This window comes from Hyperolius riggenbachi, chromosome 5 (genome assembly GCF_040937935.1).
Source record: "Hyperolius riggenbachi isolate aHypRig1 chromosome 5, aHypRig1.pri, whole genome shotgun sequence".
Lineage (NCBI taxonomy): Eukaryota > Metazoa > Chordata > Amphibia > Anura > Hyperoliidae > Hyperolius > Hyperolius riggenbachi.
This window is the reverse complement of record NC_090650.1, coordinates 373,891,710-373,919,337: the sequence shown is the minus strand read 5'-3', so window position 1 is coordinate 373,919,337 and position 27,628 is coordinate 373,891,710. Positions and strand designations below refer to the sequence as shown.

The following is a 27,628-nucleotide window of genomic DNA, read 5'->3' as shown; positions in this document are numbered from 1 at the left end:
TGGATGTGGTGTTTTTGGGTTGCCACACTATTGATAATGTGAGTAAGTTGAGTAAAAAGTGTTCTTAAGCTCAGAATATCTATTCCTCTGTTCATCTTTCATACCGGTGATTTAAAAAAAAACAAAAAAACGATGCAGCTTAATTGATACATATATTATGTTTTTCGATGCAACCCAGATTCATTTTATGGGATGTGTATTGGCAGTATTGCACTTGGGTTGGTAGCCCGAGGATCACAGCAATGTGATGGGTACATTGTGTCACACATTCTCACAACCTATATGTCGAGTGACACAGGAAGTGTGGCTAACTATCTTGCTTACCTGTACTACGCATGGTCCCTCCTGTTGTACTTACTGAGGCACTTGTATGTCACGTCACATACAGTTGCCTGGAGTAGATGTGACTGCTGAATTGGTGTGGAGTAGTGAGGATCAATGTGCCAAAACTATGACTTTGTCCTGCCTTCCTGTACTATTTTGCCTATGAGGCGAGGAATGGAACATGTTGGAGTAGGAGCATTGGAGACATGCAAGGAAATATAATGTAATGCACAACAAAAACTTTGGTGGGACAAAATGATCACATAGGGAGCAAGATATTATTATGGGAGACCCAGTGGTAGCAAAGGGGTGCAAGGAAACATGAGGGGGCATGATGTCCACACAGGACTGCAAGGAAACATTGGGGGAGAGATGGACTGTGTTGGACACAGGGACGGATCTAGGGGGGGGAGGGGCAAGCGGGTCTCTTGCCCCAGGCGCAGTTTGTTGAATTCTTAAAAAGGCGGCAAAATTTGGATGGGGAATGGCAGTTTAGGCGCCAAAACCTGACCTTGGCTCAACTTGGTCTAGATCCGTCCCTGGTTGGACCCACAGGAACACAAGGAAGCACTTCTGAGGACATATAAAATGTGCCAGGAAGCAAAAAAAGCCTTTAGGAAGACTGTACAGTGGTGCAAGGAAGCTCTGGTCATACTAGAAAGCACTGAGGGAGATATAAAGACTGTGCAGGGGTGCATGGCACCCCAAGGCAACTCGACCATGACCTATGGAAACTTGTCCACTTCCCTAAATTCCACTACCTCCCATTCTTGAAGATCTTCTTTGGAACTTCCATTTCTGAATTAGATCTTGGCCTCTTTAGGTTTGTCTATTCCCGTTTTAATCCTTAACCAGACAGAGGTCAAGTATAGGCCTATAAAACGTCCCTCATAATGTGTGGCACCATTGCAGTCTTTTATAAGAGAATGTCTTCATTTTGTTTGAATCTTTATTGCTCCATGTTACAAGTCACATAAATCAGATTGTAAAATGTTAGCAACAAGTCTATATAAATCGGGCCAGAAGAAAAGGAAAGAACTGCACTCACGGGAAGGAGAACTTGCTGCACAACTATGAGCGGATTAAACTGGGGTTATGAGGCACACAATGGTAAGTGGACCTCAAGGGAGGCATAATACCATGAGTCCCTGCAAAACGTAAGAATAGGAGAGAATATGGCAATACATGTTTACAGGGATGACACATGCAGGATGTCTTGGGATGGAGCATGAAATTTGGGCACCCGCATTTTTTATTGTTTTAAAAAATTGAACGTGATAGTTTTTGACATTTTTAATGCTTAGCATTAAATCCTTAATATCTGAAAGTTATTGTTTAAAAATTTATAGTTTTCAACATTATACAGTTAGGAAGGGGGGTTTTAGGGTTAGATGTCAGAAAAAGGGGTTTTAGGGTTAGGTGTCAGGAAGATGGTTTTAAGGGTTAGACGTCAGGAAGGTGGGTTTTTGGGTTAGGCATCAGGAAGGGAGGGTTCTGTGTGAGAGACGGGTTAGGTCAAGTTGTAGTGTATATAATATTGTTAATATATACCGATATATTATTATGATAATTTACCCTATTTACACCTTAAACAATGAAGAATATTGGTGTATATTAACTATAATTTTATTAACAAAATCGGGCGACCATTTTTCCTTGCGCCCCTTTTTCAGGAACGCGTCTTGGACCCCTTAACCCACCCTCTCTCAAGTTATCCAACATTTTGGAAACAAGAAACAAGTAGTGACATAGGAGCTACTTACTCGCGTGAAGGGTGCCCTAGACCTCTAGGGGGAGCAGTGCGAGCAGCACCTGAAGCACTCTCACCACTTAAAGACCCCACCTGCAATAAAAAAAAAAAATATACTGCAAAAGTATGAAGAGTAGACAAAAAAGCTCAAAAAAGCGCAAGACGCCCTAGGTGTGAACAAGCCCTTACTACATGATGAGTAGAGCAGAATGTTATACATTACATGCAATGCATTACTCTCTTCTCATCATGTGTAAGAAGTTACGTGCGCTAATTTCCTTACAGCAGCTTAGTGAATCTACCACATAGTTACATAGTTATTTGGCTGAAAAAAAGACATCTGTCCATCAGGTTCAACCAAGGAAAAATATACAAAGATATATAAAAATCAGGTACATTTCTGTTCTGCTCCCTTGTATATCCCAGTTGATCCAGGGAAAGGCAACAAAACCCTTAGAACCCATTTCCACTTGTGCGGTGCAAATTAGTTGTAGAAAACGCAAAATTAATTCGCACGTGGATGCGAATTTTACCGTGAACTTTATCGCAAATTTGCGGGCGTTTTTGCATATGTTAGTAAGTATGCAGATTTAACCATGTCAGTGCCTGTGTCCTTTTACACTGATTTTAGGCGAAAACGCCTGCAGATTCGCGGTAAAATTCGCATACGAAAACGCATGTGAATTTTTTATTAAATACATTGTATGCGAATCGCACACCGCGAGGCGGTGTGTGAATTCTATTGATTTCTGACAAGTGGAAACAGGCCCATCCACTTGTATTGGTTATGCGAATCTGCATGCAGAAAACTTAACCCTTAGGGCTTGTTTCCACTGTTGCGGTGCGGAATCGCCTGGATTCCACCGCAGAAGAAATCGCATGCGGCTGCGTTTCCGCCTGCGGATTTAGCCGCGATTTCGCATGCGATTTCGCATGGCAAGGAGCCAGGCGAATTTAACCATGTCACTGCCTGAGTAAAGCTCCATAGCAAACCATGCGAAATCGCACGCAAAATCGCGGGGAAATCCGCATGACAAAGCCGCATGCGATTTCCCTATTAAATGCATTAGCGGCGATTCGTCCGCATTCCTCCCGCACGCGAAATCTGACGGCTCTGCCGTGCAGATTTCTGCCGCACCGAAAAACGCTCCCGCCGCCGCACAAGTGGAAACAGCCCCATCCACTTACATTGACTTTGCGAATCCGCATGCAGTGCCCCATGCGGATTCGCTATAGTGGAAACAAGCCCTTACAAGATTTGGCCAGTTACCCTTTAAAGGGGGAAAAAAAATCCTTCCTGACTCCAGGGGGCAGTAAAATAAAAATAAAATCCCTGGATCAACTATGCCAGGAATTATCTAGTAATAATAGCTGTTGATATTCTACAATGTAAGGAAAGCATCCAAGCCCCCTTTAAATGCAGATATAGAATTTGCCATAACAACTTCTTGGGGTGAAATATTCGACATTTTAATTACTCTTACTGTAAAGAATCTCTTCCTAAATAGATGGCATAGATAGAGTACATCTTTATATGCAGATCATGTCCCCTTGTCCTTTGTACAAGCCTAGGACCAAAAAGCTCATCTGCCAAGCTTACATACTGCCCTCTGATGTACAGTATGTTTACATATTATTCAGGTCACATCTTAGCCTTCTATTTTTACAAGCTTTCTAAGCCCAGTTTGTACAAGTTTTCCTTTCCTGGTAAGAGAGACCATTCCTCCCTCTAATCAATTCAGTTGTCCATCTTTATACCTGTTCTAGAAGGGTAATGCACTTCCTATAGTGTGGTGGCCAAAACTGTATTCTATACTGCCGATGTAGCGTCATTGCTTCTAGCCTCACATTTATATAGAGGGATCGAGTGGGCTCGATTCACAAAGCGGTGCTAACCCAGTTGGAGACTTTAGGCGTGATAACCATTGCACCAGTTTAGGCATGATAAGTTTAGGCATGCTTAGTTTAGATAAGTTTAGATCGCGCGCAAAGTCCTGCACGCAAAGCAGCGCCATTAAACTCTATGCGAAGTGCACCAGACTTTGCTAGCGCAAAACTTTTGATCAGCTGTGCACTGCGGTGCTAACCCAGTTGGTGCTTAAACTTATCACGCCTAAACTTATCACACCTAAACTTATCATGCCTAAACTTATCACACCTAAACTTATCATGCCTAAACTTATCACACCTAAACTTATCATGCCTAAACTTATCACACCTGAACTTATCACACCTAAACTTATCATGCCTAAACTGAGTTTAGGCGTGATAAAGGGCTTTTCACCAGCGTGCTAACAGTTAGTACTGCTTTGTGAATCAGGCCCAGTATATACGCATCTCGTGATTTATTTCCCATTTTATGTTTCTCATTTTACAGAATTGTATTTGCTTTAGCTGCTGCTTGGCATTGAACATAGTTGCTTAACTTAGTATTAACCAGTATTCCCATGTTCTTTTCCAAGCCTCATGTTCCCAGCTGCATGCCATTTATCTTATAACTTTCAGTTCTATAGTTTCTTGGTTCTAATTTTTTTCCTTTCACAAATAATGGAAACACATCAGCTTTATGCCAGTCATAAAGAACTGATCCGCTTGAAAGAGACTCATTGAAAATGAAGTGGCCTATCAATAACTGAACTCAACTCCCTTAATACTCAGAGGTGGTCCTATCTGGGGCCAGGTGTCTCATCTATTTTGATTTTATTACTTGTTTTCATCTCCTGCAATTCCTGGTACTGCAGATACTATTGCTTTCCCTGAAGCCATTATTTAACCCGGTGATGCTTTTTAACCCCAAATAAGAAAAATCCTATTTAAGGTAGCCATACATCTAGCGATGATGGGCAGATTCAACAAAAAGACAAATCTCGGTACTTATCCGTTAGCCGGGCACATCCGGCAGGTGGCGACAAAACTCCACCAGGGTTACATCTTTCCCTACTATCCATGGCGGCCTGGAGGGGGAATAGTAATTAGCGCCACCTGCCGGATGCGCCCGGCTAACGGATAAGTACCCAAATCTCTCTCTAATTTAATCTGATTAGGGAGGGAGATTAGAGAGAGATCTGTTGGCTGCTCATAAACCGCAGGCCGATTCCCGTGTGCATAAAAAAGGGCGCAGTGAAAAAAGAGCCCGGCTAGCTAACGAAATGGTGCTGGTGGATAACGAAATCTGATAATGATAAACATCATTGTCAAACTTGGTTAACGATAAATACCGTCATAAAAACAGACAGGAAATAATAATGAAAAGATATTAACGTTAAAAATCGTTATGTAATTCAACAATACAGCTTAACCCAATCCTACTCTCACACAGAACCCCCACCTGGTGGTGCCTAAAACTAACCAGTCCCCTGGTGGTGCCTAACCCTAACCACCCCCTGGTGTTACCTAAAACTAACCACTCCCTCTGCAGAAACACCATTTTCCACATAGAAACAATAATATCTTTGATAACATAAAATCTGTACATGCAAACAAAATAATATGATAAAAACTATAACTTTGCAAGCTTCTAAAACGATAACATACTTCAAAAACTTTAATGTTCTAATGTTGTTAATGATACTTATTGCGGCGCGCTTTTTTCTGCTTTTTTTTGCCATATTAACGATAATTGCATTATATGGTGGCGCCGTTTTCGTTCACCCTCAGCCGGCGCACTTTTCGTTCACCCTTAGCCGGCGCCCTTTTTTCCTGCTACCAGATTCCTGATTGAATTCACGCTGAAATTGATTAGGAATCGGACTTGTAATGCCACATCTGCCACATCACCGGCCTGAAGCTGTCCCCCTTAATGTCCAATGTGCCCCCCGGTGCCCAGTACACTATACTTTACTTGTCCGTGTCTGCTACTGGCTCTGATGGGGCGCATGCATGGATGGAGGACAGATCTCAGAGCCATCGCCAGACACGGACGAGTATAGTGCACCGGTCACCAGGGGGCACATTTGAAATTAGGGGGGAGAGCGCCGGGGGTTTCGTCGCATTTGTAGCTCATTAACCTGCGCACCCAATCAACCACAACGGCCTGTCATCTTGCAGCATGTCTGATCGACATGGTCGGCCTGAAATTGGTTGCATCATTGATCGGGCATGCGCTTGGCGTAATAGATTTTCAATCGATAATAATTATCGAATTGGATAGTCGATCGGCTGCCAAGTCGATAGATATATGGCCACCTTTGAGATTAGGACAATTGACACAATTGTTCATCTGATTAGTTTACGCTTTGTAATGCATTGTAATGTAAAATACTTTGTTGTTTTCAGGGCCTGAGCAGTGGCACAAGCTTTACCCTATTGCTGAAGGAAATTTCCAATCTCCAGTTGACCTAAATGCAAAGGAAGCCAAATCTGATGCATCACTGAAGTCTCTCAGCATCCACTACAACCCAGCGTCTATCAAGTCTATTGTCAATGTTGGCCATTCATTTCAAGTCCTTTCTGAAGAGAAGGATGATGAGTCAGGTAATTATCCACACGTTGAGCAGTACAGAACACGTTTAGCTTGGTAAGGAGTTCACGTGCATCTTTAGTTAGAGAAATAGGATAATATTGCTTTACATACGACCAGGGAGAAGTCGCGCAGTCTTTTATTATTACTGGTTATTGTTTTTAGAGTTGCTTGTGTTTAGCATAGCTCACAGGAGAGCATGTGATCAGTTTGCTCAGGTGGTGCATTTATAAGGGCCGGTTCACACTGTCCTAAAAAATGTTCCATGAAACAGTACAAAATGGAGCGGATACCAATGGATGTGAACGGATCCTACGTTAATCAATAGAATCACATCAGTCCCCGTAAAATGGATCCATCCAGTCTGTTCCGCTGTATGGACCACGATTATAGGGAGTCTACAATAATTACAGATCAAATGTGCCCCATTGACTATCGCTAGTGGAAGTCATGGATGAAAAACTGATGCCCAAGAAGAAATGAATTGTGTGATGGTTTTTACCCGGATCAGTTTTTGAGGGTAGAATTGGTGGTTGGAGGGAAGGGTTGGAGGTTAGGGGTAGGCATCAAGAAGATGCTATTGTTGAAGGAGGTGGTAAGGTTTAGGCAAATACTGAGGAAAGGAGATAAGGGTTAGTTGTAAGGAGGTAATTAGCATTTGCTAGATTGGTTAGGGTTAGGCACCTTAGATTTCCACTGTATATTTCAGCAGCCATTGTGGTCTGGCTGCAGGCTGTAGCTCTCCTGTTCCTATTCCAGCACAGCCTATTTATATAATGGTGTAAGTAGTGCAGTTTGTCGCTCCCTGGAGTTTTTAGTTTTTATGTTCATGCATGTGTTCCATTCATAGGTAGAACCAGGGCAGTTTATAGGCTGAATTGCACACAGGGCAAAAGCGTAAAAATTGTGCCCCTTTCCCCCCCGCCCCGCCCCATGGACTCGCATACCCTTACTCTTTAGGGACAGCCACACAGCCACAGGTCACAAGTAGATCTGCCTACTTACTAGTGACCAGCCGCTCATCTAGGAGGAAGCAGGGACCAGGAAAACAAAAAGGCGAAGAGAGCCCGGAAAGCTGACTCCTTCATGGGCGCCACGCACTGACAGCCTGCAGTACCGCTACAGGACATCAGGTGTCCTCACGCAGTGGTGACGTGATGATGACTTGACGTCTGACGCAGGCAACCCAGGAGGAGTCAAGGAAGGTAATCTTCTTGCTTCTTCCATTTGACTGCACCATGAGTCACCAGCTCCCTAGCGGTTATGTCCTTCTGCCTGCGCCCCCCCTTCTTCTACTTGCTGGTCTGCACCCAGGGCAGTCGCCCTGCCTGCACTGCTCAAGAAACGGCCCTGGGTAGATCCTATAGACAAGCCTCAACGTGAATCTCAGGTTCAAGAGCACGAAATGGTTGCTTGCCTGCTGACTGGTGTGAGTTGAGCAGGGACCCTTTTGAACTGTGGAAACCCTAACACTGGTGAAAGGTTGTAGAGCAGAATGTTTTTCCATGTAATCGATTTTGTAAGCAAATATCCTCAATTAGTGCATCAGGCACAACTTGCGTTTGAGTTGATTTTTTTTTTTTGGGGGGGGGGGGGGGGGGGAGTTTTATCATTACTAGAGTTCCAGCTTGTTGTGAGTGTCTGAGTTCAGAAGGTTAACCTATTTTGGTTCCTGGACGTAGTTTCTACGTCCAGGAACCATGCGCGCTATCGCGCGCCCCCGCGGCCGATCGTGCGCGTGCACGCGCACTCCCGGCCGCGGATTCGGTAGCCAAGGAATCAATGTATCGGGCTACGGAGCCCGATCATTGATTCCTCTCCCCCGCTGAAAAAGCGACAGCTTCTCTCGGAAGCTGCGCCTTTTCTGGCCGTTCCCTTCCCGCTTAGAGTGACGTCATGTAAACAAACTCATGGCCGCCATCTTGTGGCCAAAAAGTAATACTACACCTGAAAAAAAAAAAACAGAATTAACACACATTTACATTATAAATCTATTGTTTACCTCCCACCCTCCCAAAAGTACCCTAATAAAATTTTTAGTATAAAAAAAAACAAACATTACAATAAAAAAAAAACAACATGTAAATATTTACCTAAGGGTCTAAACTTTTTAAATATCAATGTAAAGATGAAATATTTCTATATTTTTTTTATTTTAAACTTGTAAATAGTGATAGATGCAAAATGGAAAAAAATGCACCTTTATTTCCAAATAAAATATTGTCGCCATACATTGTGATAGGGACATAATTTTAACGGTGTAATAACCGGGACATATGGGCATATACAATACGTGAGTTTTAATTATGGAGGCATTAATTATTTTAAAACTATAATGGCTGAACACTGAGAAATAATGAATTTTTCCATTTTTTTCTTATTCTTCCTGTTAAAATGCATTTACAGTAAAGTGGCTCTTAGCAAAATGTACCCCCCAAAGAAAGCCTAATTGGTGGCGGAAAAAACAAGATATAGATCAGTGCATTGTGATAAGTAGTGATAAAGTTATAGGCTAATGAATGGGAAGTGAACATTTCTCACGTGAAAACGACAGAACCTGAATGGGTTAAAGATTGTTTCTCATGTAAATTGACCACTCCCCTCAGCACCTCCTGTCCCCTTTAAAGAAACCCCGAGTAGGTTTAAAAATGACAATTTCCACTTTCCTGGGGCTACCTAGAGCCCATCATAGCCCGCGAGGTCCCCTGGCGTCCTTCTGGCTCCTTTCCAAGTCCTACTGGCAGCCCCGTTAATCGTCAACTTCCTCCTGAAAGTCGTCAGTCTTCTTCCTGGCCGAGCACGCTATGCGTCATCGCACCGACCAGCATGCGGCATCAAGTCAGCTGGTGTTAGAGTCCTGTGCATACGCAGGACTCTCACGCCGGCCGACACGTGCCAGCTGGCGGGAAGAAGGGCAGCATGCTCGGCCAGGAAGAACACTGGTGACTTTCAGGAGAAGTTGAAGATTAACAGAGCCGCCAGCTTGCCAGGAGGACCTCGCGGGCTACGGTTGGCTGGAGGAAACCCCAGGTAAGTGGAAATTGTCATTTTTTAAACCTGTTCAAGGTCCCTTTAAATCCTGTGCCCTCAACAGATGAGCATAGCCACCATATATGCTTATTTATCACAATGGAATGTGATGGAATCTGCCCATTAAATTACATATCATGGAATCATGGTATTCAATCATAAAACTCAGATCAAAGGTGAATTGCTTTTCTTAGTATGTTGGTGATATTTCTTTGACAGTATTCCCTATCCACAGACATGTTATGTTCAGTGATGTAACTGAGGAGCTTGGGGGCCCATTGTAAGTTTTCCATGGGTCCCCAAGCACTCAATTGATATAGAGACCCAAAACCTATCAATGATAGCTGCAATGTCAGAGAGGTGTACTTAGAGTAAGGAAACAGTTTGTTAAAGGACCACTACTATCACAAAAAAATGTAAAATCTAAAATTTACACTTATAAAAAGTACATTTTTCCCAGAGTAAAAAGCACTATAAAAGACTTTTCTCCTATGTTGCTGTCGCTTGCAGTAGGCAGTAAAAATCTGACAGATCTGACAGGTTTTGGACTAGTCCATCTTCTCATGGGGAACTCTCAGTATTTCCTTTTTGCTTTCAAAAGCATTCACTGGAAAGGATCAATACAAAGATACTGGCCTGTCTCCCTACTCGCTTGCACACTATTTTGGCAGATGGACTGAGCAACTGCTGTCCAGGAAATGCTTTTGAAAAGAAAGAAAATCCATGAGAAGATGGACTAGCCTAAAACCTGTCAGATTTTTGCAACCTATTGTAAGTGACAGAAACATAGAAAAATATATATATTTTCAGTAAATTTTTCTCAAGGCAAAATGTACTTTTTATACATATGTAGACACATGCATTTTATATTGTACAATTGTTTGGTATAGTGGTTCTTTAAGGATTACCACTATGCAATGCACATGTAGAAGTGTTCATTACCATCATAGCATCAATGAAGAGCTTATAGAATGGATGGAAGAAGGCCCTTAATGGGCCCCTCTGCTCCAGGGACCCTGGTGTGGTCGCTGGAAGCGGGAAAAAAGGGCGCAGGCAGCTAGTGGACAAAAAGGGCGCCGCCATTCACTCTCATAATAAATAACGTTTAATGGGCGCCGAGCAGGAAAAAAGGGCGCCGGACATAAATAACGTTTACAAACGGCGCCCGGAGATTTTTAATGATTTATAAGTGTGCTTGTGGTGATTTACGTTTATAAAATGCACCCGTGCCGAATAACGTTTATAAAAATACTAAACATATTTATCTTATTTAACTAATTAAAACATTATTTAAAGTTTTATCCCTTACTGTTTGTAAAACATTATTATTCACAAAATAAAGCGATCAGTACGTCACGTAAATTGCAATATATTTTTTGCAGCCACAATTAGTAAAACATTATTATCCACATAATAAAGGGGGGTCTTAGGTTTAGGCACCACCAGGGGGGTCTTAGGTTTAGGCACCAACAGGGGGGTCTTAGGTTTAGGCACCACCAGGGGGGTCTTAGGTTTAGGCACCACCAGGGGGGTCTTAGGTTTAGGCACCACCAGGGGGGTCTTAGGGTTAGGCACCACCAGGGGGGTCTTAGGGTTAGGCACCACCAGGGGGGTCTTAGGGTTAGGCACCACTAGGGGGGTCTTAGGGTTAGGCACCACCAGGGAGGTCTTAGGTTTAGGCACCACCAGGGGGTCTTAGGGTTAGGCACCACCAGGGGGGTCTTAGGGTTAGGCACCACCAGGGGGTCTTAGGGTTAGGCACCACCAGGGGGTCTTAGGTTTAGGCACCACCAGGGGGGTCTAGGGGTTAGGGATAGGTACAGGGAGGGTTCTGTGTAAGACTAGGCTTAGGTATAGTTTTAGTAAAATTTTAGTAATACTTACTAATGTTTTACAACACTTATTACGAACGTAGATATATTTATATCATCGTTATAAAGAATATTTTCAGATTTTAGAACAAACCATAAATGAAGGTTATTCACAATAATATACAATTATAACAATTAAACATATATTATTGTTTTTTTAATAAACGTAATTATAAGTTTAACTTTTGAAACAGGGAAGATTAACGTTTTCACAATTGCCGATTTCATAAACATTATTTAATGATTTATAATTTTGTAAAACATTATTTGTGAACGAAATATAGCACACTATTTTTATAAACGCTATTAATGATTAATTATTAATTAGCGTTTACACCCCCCGCCCTTTTTGTCCGGGCGCCCTTTTTGTACGTATGCGTGGTCGCTATCTCTGCATCCCATATTGCTACACCACTAGTTATGTTAATGGCTGGGTTTTTTTTGAAAAAAGGTCCCAGCTACACGTGATAAAATAAAGCTTCTTAATGTCACTTTCAGTGGTAAAAGGGGGTCCGCTCAAGGCAACTTACCGTCTAAACCAATTCCACTTCCACTGGGGACCATCAGATGACCACGGATCAGAACACACTGTGGATGGGAAGGCTTATTCTGCAGAGGTACTATGTCAGTTACATCTTTCTCATCACAGCATGACGTTGGCTCAGCATGGCAATTTCTCAGTTCTGGTATTTGCTAATAGGACAGTGTGTGAGAGACTGTGTGAGCTGATGTGAGCTCCTGTGAACTCTCCAGCCACAAATAGATCTCTTGTAATAAAACAAAACATCACTGTGGCCTATATATACAGAGCGCTCTCACTTTACATGAGCCGAGATTACACAACTCAGAAGTAACGGAATGGGCCAGAGCAGCTGTTTAAAGCCCGCTCCAGTCCCTATTGTGCTCATAGATTTATGTAGGCACTCAGTGGCAGAGCTCTTTTTGTTTGTGCATAAGCAGTTGACGTTGAATAAGTCACACTGAATGTATCTGGTCAGGAGCCCAGCTATTAAGGCCCATACACACGGGGTACGGCCGTCGCCGCAACCACGTGGCACGCGCGTGTTGCGGCGACAGGTCGCCCGTGTGTATAACGTGCGCGCCCCGAACCATCAACCGTCGGAGCTGTCGCCAGGCGATTGACATGTTCAATCACCGGCTACAGCTGTCGCCGCAACTTCGCCGGAACTGTCGATAGTCCCGCGTGAGTACGTGGGCTAGCGTCAGGAGACCTACGCAAGTGAATGAAGCATCTGGCCGGGGGATGCTCCATTCACAAACAGCTTCCGCCGCGTCTCTGCCTTTCTGGCGAGACGTGTGGACAGCTGTCGCTCCCTGTTCACGTGCACGCATGTATGTAGCTTTAGCTACTTCCTTATCCACGGACATCATTGCTATAGGCTGCAATCTTCTCAGAGACATTAGTCAGTTCCTGCCCCCCTGCAACCTGAACAGTTAGATGACACAATCCAAGAAGGAGCACCTTCTGATCATGTGATCAGATATTTGCATGAACATTTTTAGTTGCAAAAGTTTAATTTCACACAAAAGAATTCTATTAAATAGCAAATATACATGGGGGTAGGTGGATTGACTAAAAGAGGGCATGGCCATTTGCGTCAAGCAGCATGGGAAGCTTTTCAGTGAACCTATTATGCCCCTGAGGCTCCATTACCATTTTAATAAAGTGGCCTTTTTCATTCAGTGTTCCCTTTATTATAGTGTCCCCCCTTAGTATTTCCTTTATAACAGTTCCCCATAGTGGCCCTTTTTTTACTATGGCCGCCATTGTGCTCTCTTTCTTACAGTATCCTTGCTGTACTCCTTTTTAACATTGTCACCACAATTCCCCTTTATAACAGTGTCCACAAGTGTTCTTTTACTACATGTCATCATAGTGCCCTGTTTCGCAGTGTCACCAGGGGAAAACTCAGGATTTTCAAGGGGGTGATTCCTAAAAGGTCTCCCTGAGCCTCGCACTATACAGTATAATAATATAGTAGGACATCATGCTGGGTACACACAGTGCAATTTCCCATCCGACTGACAGGATCTGACGATTATTTCCAAAATGTCCGACCTGTTCCCGATCGACAACGGCATCGATCAAGAGCAGTTTGGATACAGATAATAATGAGGACAGGCGACATTGCTAAGGAAGGGGAAGGTGAAGCATTCGCACAGCAGGGCACAGGGCTGTCCTCATACCTGACTCTGTGCTCTGTTTAGTTCCCCAGAGCTGCTCCATGCTCTGTATACACACTGCTGCTCCATGCTCTGTATACACACTGCTGCTCCATGCTCTGTACACATGCTGCTGCTCTATACTCTGTACGCACGCTGCTTCTCCATGCTCTGTACACACACTGCTTTTCTATGCTCTGTACACACGCTGCTGCTCCATGCTCTGCACACACTGCTGCTCCATGCTCTGTACACACATGCTGCTGCTCCATGTTCTGCACACACACTGCTGCTGCCCCATGCTCTGCACACACACTGCTGCTCCATGCTCTGTACACATACTGCTGCTCTATGCTCTGTACACACACTGCTGCTCCATGCTCTGTATACACACTGCTGCTCCATGCTCTGTATACACACTGCTGCTCCATGCTCTGTACACATGCTGCTGCTCTATACTCTGTACGCACGCTGCTTCTCCATGCTCTGTACACACACTGCTTCTCTATGCTCTGTACACACGCTGCTGCTCCATGCTCTGCACACAGTGCTGCTCCATGCTCTGTACACACACGCTGCTGCTTCATGTTCTGCACACACACTGCTGCTGCCCCATGCTCTTCACACACACTGCTGCTCCATGCTCTGTACACACACTGCTGCTCTATGCTCTGTACACACGCTGCTGCTCCATGCTCTGTACACACGCTGCTGCTCCATGCTTTGTACACACGCTGCTGCTCCATGCTCTGTACACACACTGCTGCCCCATGCTCTGCACACACACTGCTGCTCCATGCTCTGTACACACACTGCTGCTCTATGCTCTGTACACACACTGCTGCTCCATGCTCTGTACACACGCTGCTGCTCCATGCTCTGTACACACACTGCTTTTCCATGCTCTGTACACACACTGCTGCTCTATGCTCTGTACACATGCTGCTGCTCCATGCTTTGCACACACTGCTGCTCCATGCTCTGTACACACACTACTGCTCCATGCTTTGTACACACACTGCTGCTGCTCCATGCTCTGCACACACGCTGCTGCTCCATGCTTTGTACACACACTGCTGCTCCATGCTCTGCACACATGCTGCTGCTACATCCAAAGACAAATGTAGCATGGAAAGAAAGGGGGGCAGTGCTGTGAGCTGCAGAGTGCCTGCAGATATTCTGGTGTCTCAACTTGTACCTGTCCCCAGACACTGCACCGACCCTGGTCTGAGGGGGGATTCTGGGCAGCTGTAATCTCCCCTGAACTTGCCTATGGTCACCATTAATGCAGAGTATGCAAATAGAGAACATGTAGGCATGGTATATACAGTTTACTCTAAACACTCTCTCCAGCTCTGTGCACTTCATTTTCTGCCATCCCTGCCAACCTCCACTTAAAGGACAACTGTAGAGGGATATGGAGGCTGCCATATTTATTTCCTTTTGAATAATACCAGTTATCTGGCTATCCTGCTGATCTGTTTGGCTGCAGGAGTGTCTGAATTACACCAGAAACAAGCATATATGACAATAATGTCAGAAACACCTGATTTTCATGTGCTTTTTCAGTGTCTGTGGCGAAAAGTATTAGGGCCCATTCACACTTGCATATTGCAAAACGCTAGCATTTTTGCTAGCGTTTTGCTAAGGCGATTTTTTGCACTGAACGCAAAAAATCGCCATTCACCCTTGGCGATTTTTTAGCGATCGCGTTTAGCGCTTCTATAGCGCTGAAGCGCAATCGCCGGGAAATCGCCTGAAAATGGTGCAGGCTACACGTTTGCGTTTGGCGATTTGCGTTAATCGCCGCCGATTAACGCAAATCGCTCAAGTGAGAACGGGCCCATAGGATATTATTGCACTAGCGTTTTAAAAATCGCTAGCACATGAGCTTTTTTTGCCGGAATCGCCATCAAAACGCTCTAGTGTGAATGGATCCTTAGAGGCAGAGGATCAGCAGGATAGCCAGGCAATCGGTATTGCTTAAAAGGAAATAAATATGGCAGCCTCCATATCCCTCTGGCTTCAGTTGTCCTTTAATAATAAGAATAATATGTGAAATTAGCACATAGTTTAGCTACTCAATGACTGATTGTGTAACTGGTTTATATGTTTCTCTTGCAGCTACATCTAGTCCATTGGAATGCAGAGAAATACTCCAGCTTTGCTGAAGCCTCAAAAAATCTTGATGGATGTGCTGTGCTGACCGTATTCCTGAAGGTTTGGAATGGCTGTCGCAAATAAGAAGCTTGGCTTCACTACTGTCATTTATGCTCACATATTTCTAATAATAGCAGTAATGGATATTGTTAGGATTCATGCATGCAGGTGCTGGCTGCTGGGCGTCTGAATCTAGTGCTGGTGGATTTAGCACGAGCTACCTATAAGCACTATAAGCAGAGTATGAGCAATTCATTAACAACATTGCAGGAAGCTCCATGTCATAGCTGATGTTGGTAGGGTTTCCCCAACCTACAGTGATCACAGCAGTCACATGATCCATTTGAGACGGATACCGCATCACCCCACACCGTCCCAGAATAATGCTCAACTGGGTCAGCAACACCCATGTAGCACAACAGAAGAAAGGGAGGTCCACACTTAACCGAAAGGATTCTTTACTGCTGGACATATCCAAAGTTAAAATTTCACAAACATCAGCACATTCGGACAAATGTAGTCCTTAATCATAGCTGGTTACAAAATAGCACTATGACCGCTTAACCATTTTGAGGACCACAGTGCTAAACCCCCCTAAAGACCAGGCCATATTTAGTAAAATTGGCCACTGCAGCTTTAAGGCCAAGCTGCAGGGCCGCACAACACAGCACACAAGTGATCCCCCCCCCCTTCTCCCCACCAACCAATCATGGCGATCGGCTGTCATAGGCTTCAGCTGATCACTCTCTGGTGCCCTAGGGAGACAGCTGTGTCACACGGCTGTCCCCAGTACAGCGCTGCCGTGGATCGCAATGCTGCACTTAGTTGAAAGACAGCGGTTTCGCCATCTAAAAGTCTCCCCAGCAGCGATTGCCGCTTGGAGACTGAAGGCAGGGCGGAGCTCAGCCCCCCAAGCAGGAAATGCACGTGCAGCCTGTGCACAATCTCCTGCTGTAGTCGGCCCCAGGACTTGACGCCAATTGGCGTTAGGCGGTCCTGGGGCTGCCTCCCCAGTCACGCCCATTGGTGTGACGCGGTCGTTAGGTAGTTAAATAGGCCCTGAGTTCTAGACATCTCCCATCAGCAATCCCTGAAAGGGGAGGGGAAAATGCAAGTAATCCTGAAAATGTGGGTGGGTGAAGGCGAACACAATTACTGTTAGAATTAGGGCTTATCCTGCAGCGCAAATAAAAGCCTCAGTGCACGCTACGGTCTGTGTAGCGCGCACTTCTACCTTACGCGCTCTCCCAAAAAACATAAAAACAGAGAAGGGAGAGCAGGCAGCATCCCGATTTATATGTTTAGCTGCAGAAACAAAGGTGAGCAGCAACATGTCTGTTTTTGTAATAATAGCAATAGCTGATTATATTAGGATTCATACGCATAGGTGCTGGCAGGTGTATGTCTGAATCTAGTGCTGGTGGATTTAGAAACCTATAAGCACTATACAGAGTATGAGCAAATTCATTTACAAACTGCTATTTCAGGTTTGAGAAGTCATTTTTATTGGTTTTCCCCATTCCTATCAATCTAAACCTCACATATTGATATTTACCCTCAACAATAAATTCCCTTCTCAGCGCCTACCGTAACTGCCTACAACAATGTCACCCGCTTTATGATTCTTAACCGTACCGCAGCACTTAACCCACTTCCTGACACCAAACACTAACCTTGCTCCCTAACTTTATCATACTTCCTAATGAGATGTGATGAGAAAGACGGACACATATGGCCTCAATTCACTAAGCAGTTTAGACTAGTCTACAGATGGTTTTTAGTCTACTGATGGTTTTGTGTAATGTTTTAGACTTGTTTTTAGACCTGGTCTAACATTCAGTAATTACACAATTCACAAAGCCAAACAAGGAGTAACCACGCCTACTTTTTCTGACAGAGATTAGACCAGCTGATTTCTGTAGGTAAAGTAATTCTGTGAGGTATTTTAGATGTGAGGATGGAATCTTTTAAATTAATTATTCAGGAGTTTAATTGTATGCAGAGGAGAGCTCGTCAAAGGAGAAGGATGTCAGTCATAGCTACTCGTTTGTGAATTGCATCTTTTGATCATTTCCCCTGCTTTACCCACCTAATTACCAAATGGTTTAGACCAGGTCTAAAACATTTTATAATAGTGAATTACCCTTTGATGCAACTGACCAAACCACCAGTAGACTAAAAACCATCTGTAGACCAGTCTAAACTGCCTAGTGAATTGAGGCCATATTTGGGCAAAGAGACACATCCCCACCAAACCTCCAGTCACACCTCCTCTGTGCCCCATGTGCTTCCTCTTAGCCATTTGTGTACCTCCTGTGTCCCCATTTATGTGCTTCCTCTGTCAGTGTTTGTGTACCCCTTTATGCTAGCAGTGCCTCCTCTGCCGACTTAATATACAGTGTACAGTAACTAGCGAACTGTCCCACTTAACTTCCATTCTGTCAGCATTGTCCGCACTGCATTGTAGCAGCCGTTTCTCATTCATATCTATGAGATGCCCATAACTTGGAGCCATGAGACGGGGACTACCTGTATTGATACAAATCCCTAATCCTGCCTCCCATAATGGTAACCCCTGTCTGATTCCCTAGCTTTATCTTCCTCCTTAATGTTGACCCTGCAAAACCTCTCCCACCTATCCTCTAATTCACAAGTGTTGAACGCCAGTCCTCGTGGGCCATATCCATGCCAGTGTTTAGGATGGACTAAAAAATAGAGAAATGTATTCTACTTGATGTACAACACCCTTCCTGATTAAGTCCCATCAATTCATATGTCTTCCTCCAAGGGCTGGATTTACCATAAGGCACTGTAGGCACGTGCCTACAGGCGCCTGGTGATGGAGAGGTGGCTCACTCCCCTCCCCGAGCGCCTCCCTCTCTCCATCCCTATGTAGAGTCCTGATGAGAGTGTAAATGAGAGGTTACTTACCCTGCTCTCCGCATTCCACTGACAAGATCTTCAATCAGGGGAATCTCTAGTTTCTTAATACAGAGCTTCCTCTGGCTACATAATATTGAGGGAACTTCTGGCTACCTTATACTAAGCAGCACTAAGCTACCTATGATGGGCAAGGGAAGTAAGGGAGAAATGACAGCTGGCCCAGCCAGCACACTTACGATGCAGTTCAGCGGGGGTTTGTAAGTTCATGGTGGCAAAGTCTAGGGTGCCAGGACATCTGTGTCAATAGGCTGCTGTGAAGTAAATCCTGCTTCCTCCTAATGTTTAATATACACAAACTACAAAAATGTTCAAATATGAAAGATGTATCACCTATCTATCTATTTATCTATTTATCATCTATCCAAAAAATTTCATGAAATATTGCCGCATTACCATAGCTGGTTAGTTAAAAAAGCATATTCCTTGATTAACTGCAATGAGGTTTAAGCAGTATAATTTCCTTTTTTGTAGGTTGGCAATGCCCATGCAGGTCTTCAGAAAGTGGTGGATGCACTAAGCCAAGTTAGAACAAAGGTGAATAGTGTATTTGTCTTTTACTGGTGTTAAATCCATTCTTCATTGTAGCTACAAATTACTGAAAGAAAAATATTGAGCATTAAAGTTTCTGCAATGTGGTGAAGGTCATGGGATGAATTGTGAGTCACTCATGTGGGATTCTGCTTGTTATACCTGAAAGCAGTGTAAATCTACCTAAAGTACATTTTTGCTGATTTAAAAAAACAGCCCTTTTTTAAATCAAAAAAGAAAAGCTAAATATCTGAAATACCTGAGTTGAACCAAAAGGTGGCAGTTTTGAAGTCCTCTTTCAGTCCTGCGGACTTTGTGTGCGTACACACATTCAATTTTGATTGGCCAATCACTTGTCAAGGTGGCCACCTCCATGTTGTATGAAAGCTTACCTAGACAATCAGTTTATATTATAGGATTAAAAATCTGATGGCCCTCATACTACATGGAGGTAGTAAAATTTGCCATTTCAAAATTGAATGTGTGCAGGCACCCTTTAACTTGCCTAAGCAAATTGTGAAAGCTACACCCAGCCCTGTCCAGCAATTGATTGCATGCTAAAATGTCCCCATAATAGGGAACTGCTACATGTATCTAGGAGTAGCACAGTTTAGATGCTGCACACATCCACTTTTGATTGGCCAAAGGTTGGGCAATGTTACCACTTCCTTGCAGTATGTCATCTTGCCCACACAATCTATTCCTGGTATTCAAAATCTGTAGTTCTACTTGGCAGCTGTCTAGCGTTGCAACAGAACACTAGTTTGGCAACTGAGTAGCTCCATCTAGTGACAATTCAGCAAACTGTGATATGTTTCAAATAAATGACGTGCCTGTATTTGAAACCACATCTTGGTAGTAGTTGGCATCTTATGCTTCTGTCTTTTTCTTCAAGTAGCTAAGATTGTTTGTTTTTCATGGATACATATGTTTTATCTTCCCGATTTTATTATTATATTTGTATTTTAATTTCTAAATTAATTTACAGGAAATGTATGTTATTAATCTTTTTTTGTCTCACATGCTGATCTTCCATACCAGTGGCGGCTCCAGGAAATTTTTTTAGGGGGTGCTATGCAGGTGCTGGACCAATTTCCGGGGGAGCTGACGACCTGGCAAAAAATGGGTGTGGCTACAACCTGCTGCGCGCGAAGCGCGCCGCGGCGAAAAAATGGGCGTGGTCATGACCGGATGAGGGCGGGGCTAACTGTAATTTAAAGTGAACCCAGGGTGAGAGTGATATGGTGGCTGCCATATTTATTTCCTTTTAAACAATACTAGTTGCCTGGCAGCCCTGCTGATCTATTTGGCTGTAGTAGTGAACTGAATTACACCAGAAACAAGCCATGCAGCTAATCTTGTCAGTTCTGACAATATTGTCAGAAACCCCTGACCTGCTGCATGCTTGTTCAGGGTCTATGGTTGAAAGAATAAGAGGCAGAGGACCAGCACGGCAGCCAGGCAACTGGTATTGCTTAAAGGGAGATAAATATGGCAGCCTCAATATTATTCTCACCTCGGGTTCCCTTTAAAAGTGCAACGCAAAGACAGAGGGCCCAAGTTTTGGTGACCCTTTTCCCAGAAAATTCACATAATTGTGCAGGTTTTCTCAAGAAAATACACGTAATGTGAGCAGATTTTAACAAAAAACACGTCCAATGACCCCAATATGCACAATCGTTATCAGATATGGCTCCAATATGCACAATCGGTAGCAGATATGACCCCAATATGCACAATCGTTATCAGATATGGCCCCAATATGCACAATCGTTATCAGATATGGCCCCAATATGCACAATCGTTATCAGATATGGCCCCAATATGCACAATCGTTATCAGATATGGCCCCAATATGCACAATCGTTATCAGATATGGCCCCAATATGCACAATCGGTAGCAGATATGACCCCAATATGCACAATCGGTAGCAGATATGACCCCAATATGCACAATCGTTATCAGATATGGCCCCAATATGCACAATCGTTATCAGATATGGCCCCAATATGCACAATCGTTATCAGATATGGTCCCAATATGCACAATCGGTAGCAGATATGGTCCCAATATGCACAATCGGTAGCAGATATGGTCCCAATATGCACAATCGGTGGCAGATATGGTCCCAATATGCACAATCGGTGGCAGATATGGTCCCAATATGCACAATCGGTGGCAGATATGGTCCCAATATGCACAATCGGTGGCAGATATGGTCCCAATATGCACAATCGGTAGCAGATATGGCCCCAATATGCACAATCGGTAGCAGATATGGCCCCAATATGCACAATCGGTAGCAGATATGACCCCAATATGCACAATCGGTAGCAGATATGACCCCAATATGCACAATCCGTAGCAGAAATGACCCCAATATGCACAATCCGTAGCAGAAATGACCCCAATATGCACAATCGGTAGCAGATATGACCCCAATATGCACAATCGGTAGCAGATATGACCCCAATATGCACAATCGGTAGCAGATATGACCCCAATATGCACAATCGGTAGCAGATATGACCCCAATATGCACAATCCGTAGCAGATATGACTCCAATATGCACAATCCGTAGCAGATATGACCCCAATATGCACAATCGGTAGCAGAAATGACCCCAATATGCACAATCGGTAGCAGAAATGACCCCAATATGCACAATCGGTAGCAGAAATGACCCCAATATGCACAATCGGTAGCAGAAATGACCCCAATATGCACAATCGGTAGCAGAAATGACCCCAATATGCACAATCGGTAGCAGAAATGACCCCAATATGCACAATCCGTAGCAGATACTCAGTGGCGTACCTACCATAGGGCTGCAGGTGCTCACAGCACCGGGTGTAGCCATGGCTAGGGATGCCACTATGGTGCTCAACCACTGTGTTCTTCCACCTGGCACCTTTTCTCATAGTTTGGGCAACTATAAAATAGCAGGCAGTGCAGGGGACTGTACTACTTCCTGCACTAGATGTAGCACCCTTACCCCTTCCTGTCCCATGGGCAATGTGTCTCCTCGCTCTCTACACACAGCCTGAAGTGAATGAATGTGCAGAGCAAGAGGGTGAGTAGAGAGAATGATTGCTGTGCTGCAGCTGGGGCATTAGCAGGGAGAGGTGGCAGGATGTGTTTTTAATGCTTCAGAAGTTGCCTGTCATTAGTAGCCATGTGCACTGGCTGCTGTAATACCAGAGTGCCCTGGACTTTTGATTATTTATCCTGATCAGAGTAATTAATCAATAATGCAACACAGTCTGTGAAGCCAGTGATACAGGTGCTGACAGCCGACTTCTGTAGTGAGCAGGGACCAAGCTTCAGGCAATTTAGATTAGCTTGATTTGCCTACTCCTCCTCCCACCCTGTTGACTTCCCCATGACCCTTTCCTCTTTTCAAATTTTAGTGGGGGGGGGGGGGGGGGGGGGGGGCGTTAACAGCATGTCCCTGCCAAACAGCACTGGTGATATCTGCAGTTCTGGTGAGAGGTCTTCCTGCCATTTCTCCTCTCCCACCAGGCTCTCTGTCTTGTGTTTGTACCTCTTTATCCCCAATTCCTCCTATGCACACACTCAGCCCCCCAACCCATCAATCCTCCCATCAAAAATATATTTTTGGGGGCACTATAAATGATCGGCACCGGGTATCAAATTCCCTAGGTACGCCACTGTCCATACTGTTCCACAAGAATATGATGATAGTATAATACTATAAAATTAAGCTTGCTAAATTGAATTCTCCTCTAACTACTGTTATTGGTTTTCTATTTTTTAGGGGAAGCAAGCTCCTTTTTCAGATTTCGATCCTTCATCCCTGCTTCCTGCATCAAAGGATTACTGGACATACATCGGATCTTTGACCCACCCTCCCCTGCTGGAGTGTGTCACCTGGATCATATTCAGGGAGCCTATCAGTGTCAGCCCTGACCAGGTAATGCAAATAAAGGAGTTAATATTGTTCAGATGAGATAAAAACTACCATGTGATACCATACACCTCAACAACTCAACAATGCCTACTCTCTAATGACTGCCAGCCAACCAGCTCACAGCACCCTGCGCTTCAGTCACCATACACCTCAACAATGCTTACTCTAATGACTGCCAGCTCACCGCACCCTGTGCTTCAGTCACCATACACCTCAACAATGCCTACTCTCTAATGACTGCCAGCCCATAGCACCCTGCGCTTCAGTCACCATACACCTCAACAATGCCTACTCTCTAATGACTGCCAGCCCATAGCACCCTGCGCTTTAGTCACCATACACCTCAACAATGCCTACTCTCTAATGACGGCCAGCCAGTGGCGTAGCTAAGGAGCTGTGGGCCCCGATGCAAGTTTTACAATGGGGCCCCCCAAGCACTCTATACATAACAATTGATACGCCGCACCAAAACCTGCCAATGGCAACTACAGTGTCAGAGGTAAAAGAAGGGAATGGGGAACAGTTTGTTAATAATTACCACTATTTAAAGTATCTATAGAAGTGGTTATTATGAGCATAGGACCAATACAGAGCTAATACTGTAGTTGAGGAAGGGCCCTTCGGGGTCCCTCTGGCCCAAGAGCCCCGATGCGGCCGCAACCTCTGCAACCCCTATTGCTACGCCCCTGCGGCCAGCACATAGCACCCTGCGCTTCAGTCACCTGTGCAGATTACTGACACAGTACAGAAGGAAACTGGAGAGAAGTGCTCCATAAACACAATGCAGTGATAGCAGTGTAGATGTTACTAGAGGAAAGGGACACAGAGTAAGCCTACTTTTCTTACCAAATTGATAATCCATGATTCATTACTACTGAATTCCTTTTTTGCAACTTAATGCTGCTAAAAAAAAAATCCCTTTACATCAAGTATGCAAAATCTATAACTGTCTAACACGGGTAACATTTTCAAACTAACCTTGCTAGAAACCATAGCCAGGGTCGGCGCTGCCTTAGTGGCAATGGGGGCAATTGCCCCATGGTCCCCAACCTCTCCAGGGGCCCCTGTACCACCAGATCCCGCAAAGTTGTCTCCCTCCACTGCTTAGGCTTGAAGCCCATGTTGCAATTCAAATGTGGACATTATAATGTTTACAGCCATAAAAGTGCTTCGTTTTTTTCAAAATTATTATGTATAAATTATTTAGTCAGTGTTTACCCATTGTAAAATCTTTCCTTTCCAATTTACATTCTGACATTTATCACATGGTGACATTTTTACTGCTGGCAGGTGATGTCAGTGGAAGGAGATGCTGCATGCATTTTTTGGCAGTTGGAAACAGCTGTTATTTCCCATAATGCAAAAAGGCTCCCACAGTGTGATGTCATAACCATGGTCCTGGCATCACACTGTGGGAGGGGTTTCACCACAATATCAGCCATACAGAGTCCCCTGATGATCCGCTTGAGAAAAGGAATAGATTTCTCATGGGAAAGGGGGTATCAGCTGCTGATTGGGATGAAGTTCAATTCTTAGTTACGGTTTCTCTTTAAAAAGTTGCCTTAGAAATCTGTGGATACTATCATGCCTATTGCAGCAGATTTTCCATTACTTTGACAGTTATAGGAAAAGTGGCAATCCTGTATGAAAGTAATAATTATTTAGCCTAATTGTCACTCTTAAAGAAAACCTGTACTGAAAATTAAAAGTCAAAATAACCACACACAAGTCATACTAGCTGCTGTGTAGTCTACTCATCAATCTCTTTCTCCTCTCCTGCGTCCTGTTTGTCCACTGTGATCAAGGGAATTCTCTGTCCTCCATTTTGAAAATGGCCATTACCCCATAACAGCTTCCTGGTCAGCACACAGTTAAACTGTAATATCGCCCACTTGAGCCATAGGGAAACATGGACACATCAGTTCTCCTCTCAGCTGTAACTGACAGCAACTGATATATAACTGACAGCAACTGATATATTTCAATTCTGACAAAATGTTGTCAGAACTGGATGGGATAATTGTCAAAAGAAAATGGTGAGCTTCTGAGAGGAACTGATGGCAAGGTAACTATGTAATGTTCATTTGAAGTTACCTCATGTGTTTATTTTAAATAATTTTACTCGCTACAGGTTCTCTTTAAGGTGACCATTAAAAATACAATCCTCCAGATGATCGATCGTCCAATTCAATCATTTGGGCGCACTAATGGAAGGAAACATGCTAACCAATGTGATAAGATTAAGTCAATGGAATACATCTGTTTTTTTTTCAGATCAATTCTATTAATCTGATTGGATTGGCTAACAGTTGTTCTTGCATTAGTGGGTCCGAATGATCGTTTCTGATTGATCATAAGGATCGAATTGGACAATTGATCATCCAGCGAATGTATTGTTAATAGCAACCTTTATAAGTATGAAGACAGGAGAAATGACATTGGTGTAGTAGCAATAATGCTGTTTTTCCAGTGAACAGGCTGTTCCCCCTTTTATGAATAAGCCCCATAGAAATAAATAGGAACAGATCCTCTAGGATAATTATTACAATAAATGGCAGAACAGCAGACCATGAAATGTCATTCTAAAGTAATTTCTCTCTTCCCTCAGCTGAGTAAATTCCGCAGCATCCTCTCTTCTGGGGAGGGGGAGAAGGAGTGTCCAATCCTGACCAATCACCGCCCACCCCAACTGCTGAAAGGCAGAGAACTCCGGACTTCCTTCTAAAAGGCACCCATGTCTGTTCCATCGCCAAATACATTACCAGATGATAGTGACATGTATACTGTGTAATTAAACCAATAAAATGAATTTGAAATAGTATTTTATTTGTTGAATTAATGAATCAGTGTAGGTGTGTAACAATAGCCATAGCAGCTGCTATGGGGCCCTGGAGCAGAGTGGGCCCAGGTGGTACTTGATGTATTAACTATTAACTTTCTTGTGTTCCTTGAACCCTCTGACTTTGTCTCAGTGCCCATGGACTATGTGCAGTGTAGAGTACATGAGAATGTAAATTGTCCAATTAACTCATATCCAGAGGAGTAGCTATGGGTGGGCAAAGGGGGACACATGTCCCCGGGTGCAGCGCTGTGAGGGCGCTCAGCACGGCTGCCGCATCCCCACATGTGTGAGAGGCGGCTCGCTGAATGCCTGAAGTGCCCCTGCTTCTCTCCTTCCCTCTTCAGAGCATTGCAAAAGCCTTAACAGCAGCAGAAAAAGCGGGGCACATCTGGCTATCGAAAGGGGAGCACATCTGGATATCTAAATGGGGAATGGAGGCAGATCTGGCTATCTATAGGGGGGCACATTTGGTTATTTAAAGGGTGGCACATCTGGCTATCTGAACAGGGGAAGGGGGCACATTTGTACATTTGACCTCACCCATGACCACGTCCACATTCTGATGTGTGGCCATGCACATTTTGTCCAGGGGGGGGCGCAAAAACTGTCTCTGTCAATGGGCGTTGAAAACCCTAGCTACGCCTCTGCTCATATCCATAGGGTAGGAGCAGGTGGCATTGCTCAAGAGTGCCTGCATCGGATGGCCCAATGAAAGTTTCGCTATGGGGACCCATTATCTCTAGCTACGGCACTGAATCAGTGAGAATAAAATGCCCTAAAAATGCATTGCCGGGAAGCAGGACCACTTTATTTGCAAATGTTTTATCTATGCAGTATGTAATCTGCAGAAGTGGCTTCTGGGTATTGCAAACAATAATGCCAGTCTTCTGGACCACCTCTCTCTCCCCATTTGTTACTCAGGTGTGGATTCCAGCACTCTGGCCGTTCTGTCCCTGCCAAAGTAAACTTCATTAATAATGTTGTGGAAAGGACTTCATGTAATTTCTCATATTTTGTAAGCCATGGGCTCCCTGATCTCTTCAAGGGACAAAATCAGAAGTGTGCTATACTGGCATTATCAATCAGTGAATCATTTCAGGCCTGGAACCCATTACAAATCACAAAGCGATATCACTAGCGGTCCTAATTAGCATTTTGTAAGCGATTTTTTTATGAGCGTTTTCCGGCAATTCTGGTAGTTATTTTAAAAAGTGCAAGCTTTTTGCTAGCGATTGTGATAGCGATGTTGTGATTAGCGATTTTAATTCTGATTGGTCCCTTCAAATTATTTTAATTTTTTTTACAATTTGCAGTAACTTAAAATCACACACAAATCACTATGTGTATCGAGTTATGAGTGATTTGCCAGCACTTATATACTTTACATTCAAGTGCAAATGCTCCCAAAATGCTGCATGTCCTGTGATTGCAATTTTGCTAATCGCAATCACTACCGTGGAATTTGTTACATTTATTTACATTGGCAGAGCGTTTAGGGAAATCAAAAAATTGCTCTAGTGGGTTCCAGCCTGACATAATAAATCACCTTGGCCTTTCAAATAGACCAGAGCCACTAAATAAGATTATGGCAGCGTTATCCAGAA

At 43.9% G+C, this 27,628-nt stretch overlaps 2 protein-coding genes across 2 annotated transcripts in view; one reads left to right on the top strand and one right to left on the bottom strand.

Annotated features, from left to right (window-relative positions):
• LOC137519012 (carbonic anhydrase 13-like) overlaps window positions 1-27,628 on the bottom strand; it is a 204,168-nt gene that overhangs the window by 52,403 nt on the left and 124,137 nt on the right. The window lies entirely within an intron of this gene.
• LOC137519011 (carbonic anhydrase 1-like) lies at window positions 1,359-26,003 on the top strand. Its single transcript, XM_068237583.1, has 7 exons — window positions 1,359-1,434; window positions 6,350-6,547; window positions 11,933-12,051; window positions 15,743-15,838; window positions 19,193-19,255; window positions 23,030-23,185; window positions 25,791-26,003. The coding sequence occupies exons 1-7, from the start codon at window positions 1,398-1,400 to the stop codon at window positions 25,905-25,907; spliced, it is 786 nt and encodes a 261-aa protein (XP_068093684.1). The 5' UTR covers window positions 1,359-1,397; the 3' UTR covers window positions 25,908-26,003.

Excerpts from the sequence above, each read along its gene's own strand:
- LOC137519011 (XM_068237583.1), top strand. The coding sequence starts at position 1,398 with ATGAGCGGATTAAACTGGGGTTATGAGGCACACAATG. Across the intron at positions 1,435-6,349 it reads GGGTTATGAGGCACACAATG|GGCCTGAGCAGTGGCACAAG; the intron begins GTAAGTGGACCT and ends TGTTGTTTTCAG. Across the intron at positions 6,548-11,932 it reads AGAGAAGGATGATGAGTCAG|TGGTAAAAGGGGGTCCGCTC; the intron begins GTAATTATCCAC and ends TGTCACTTTCAG.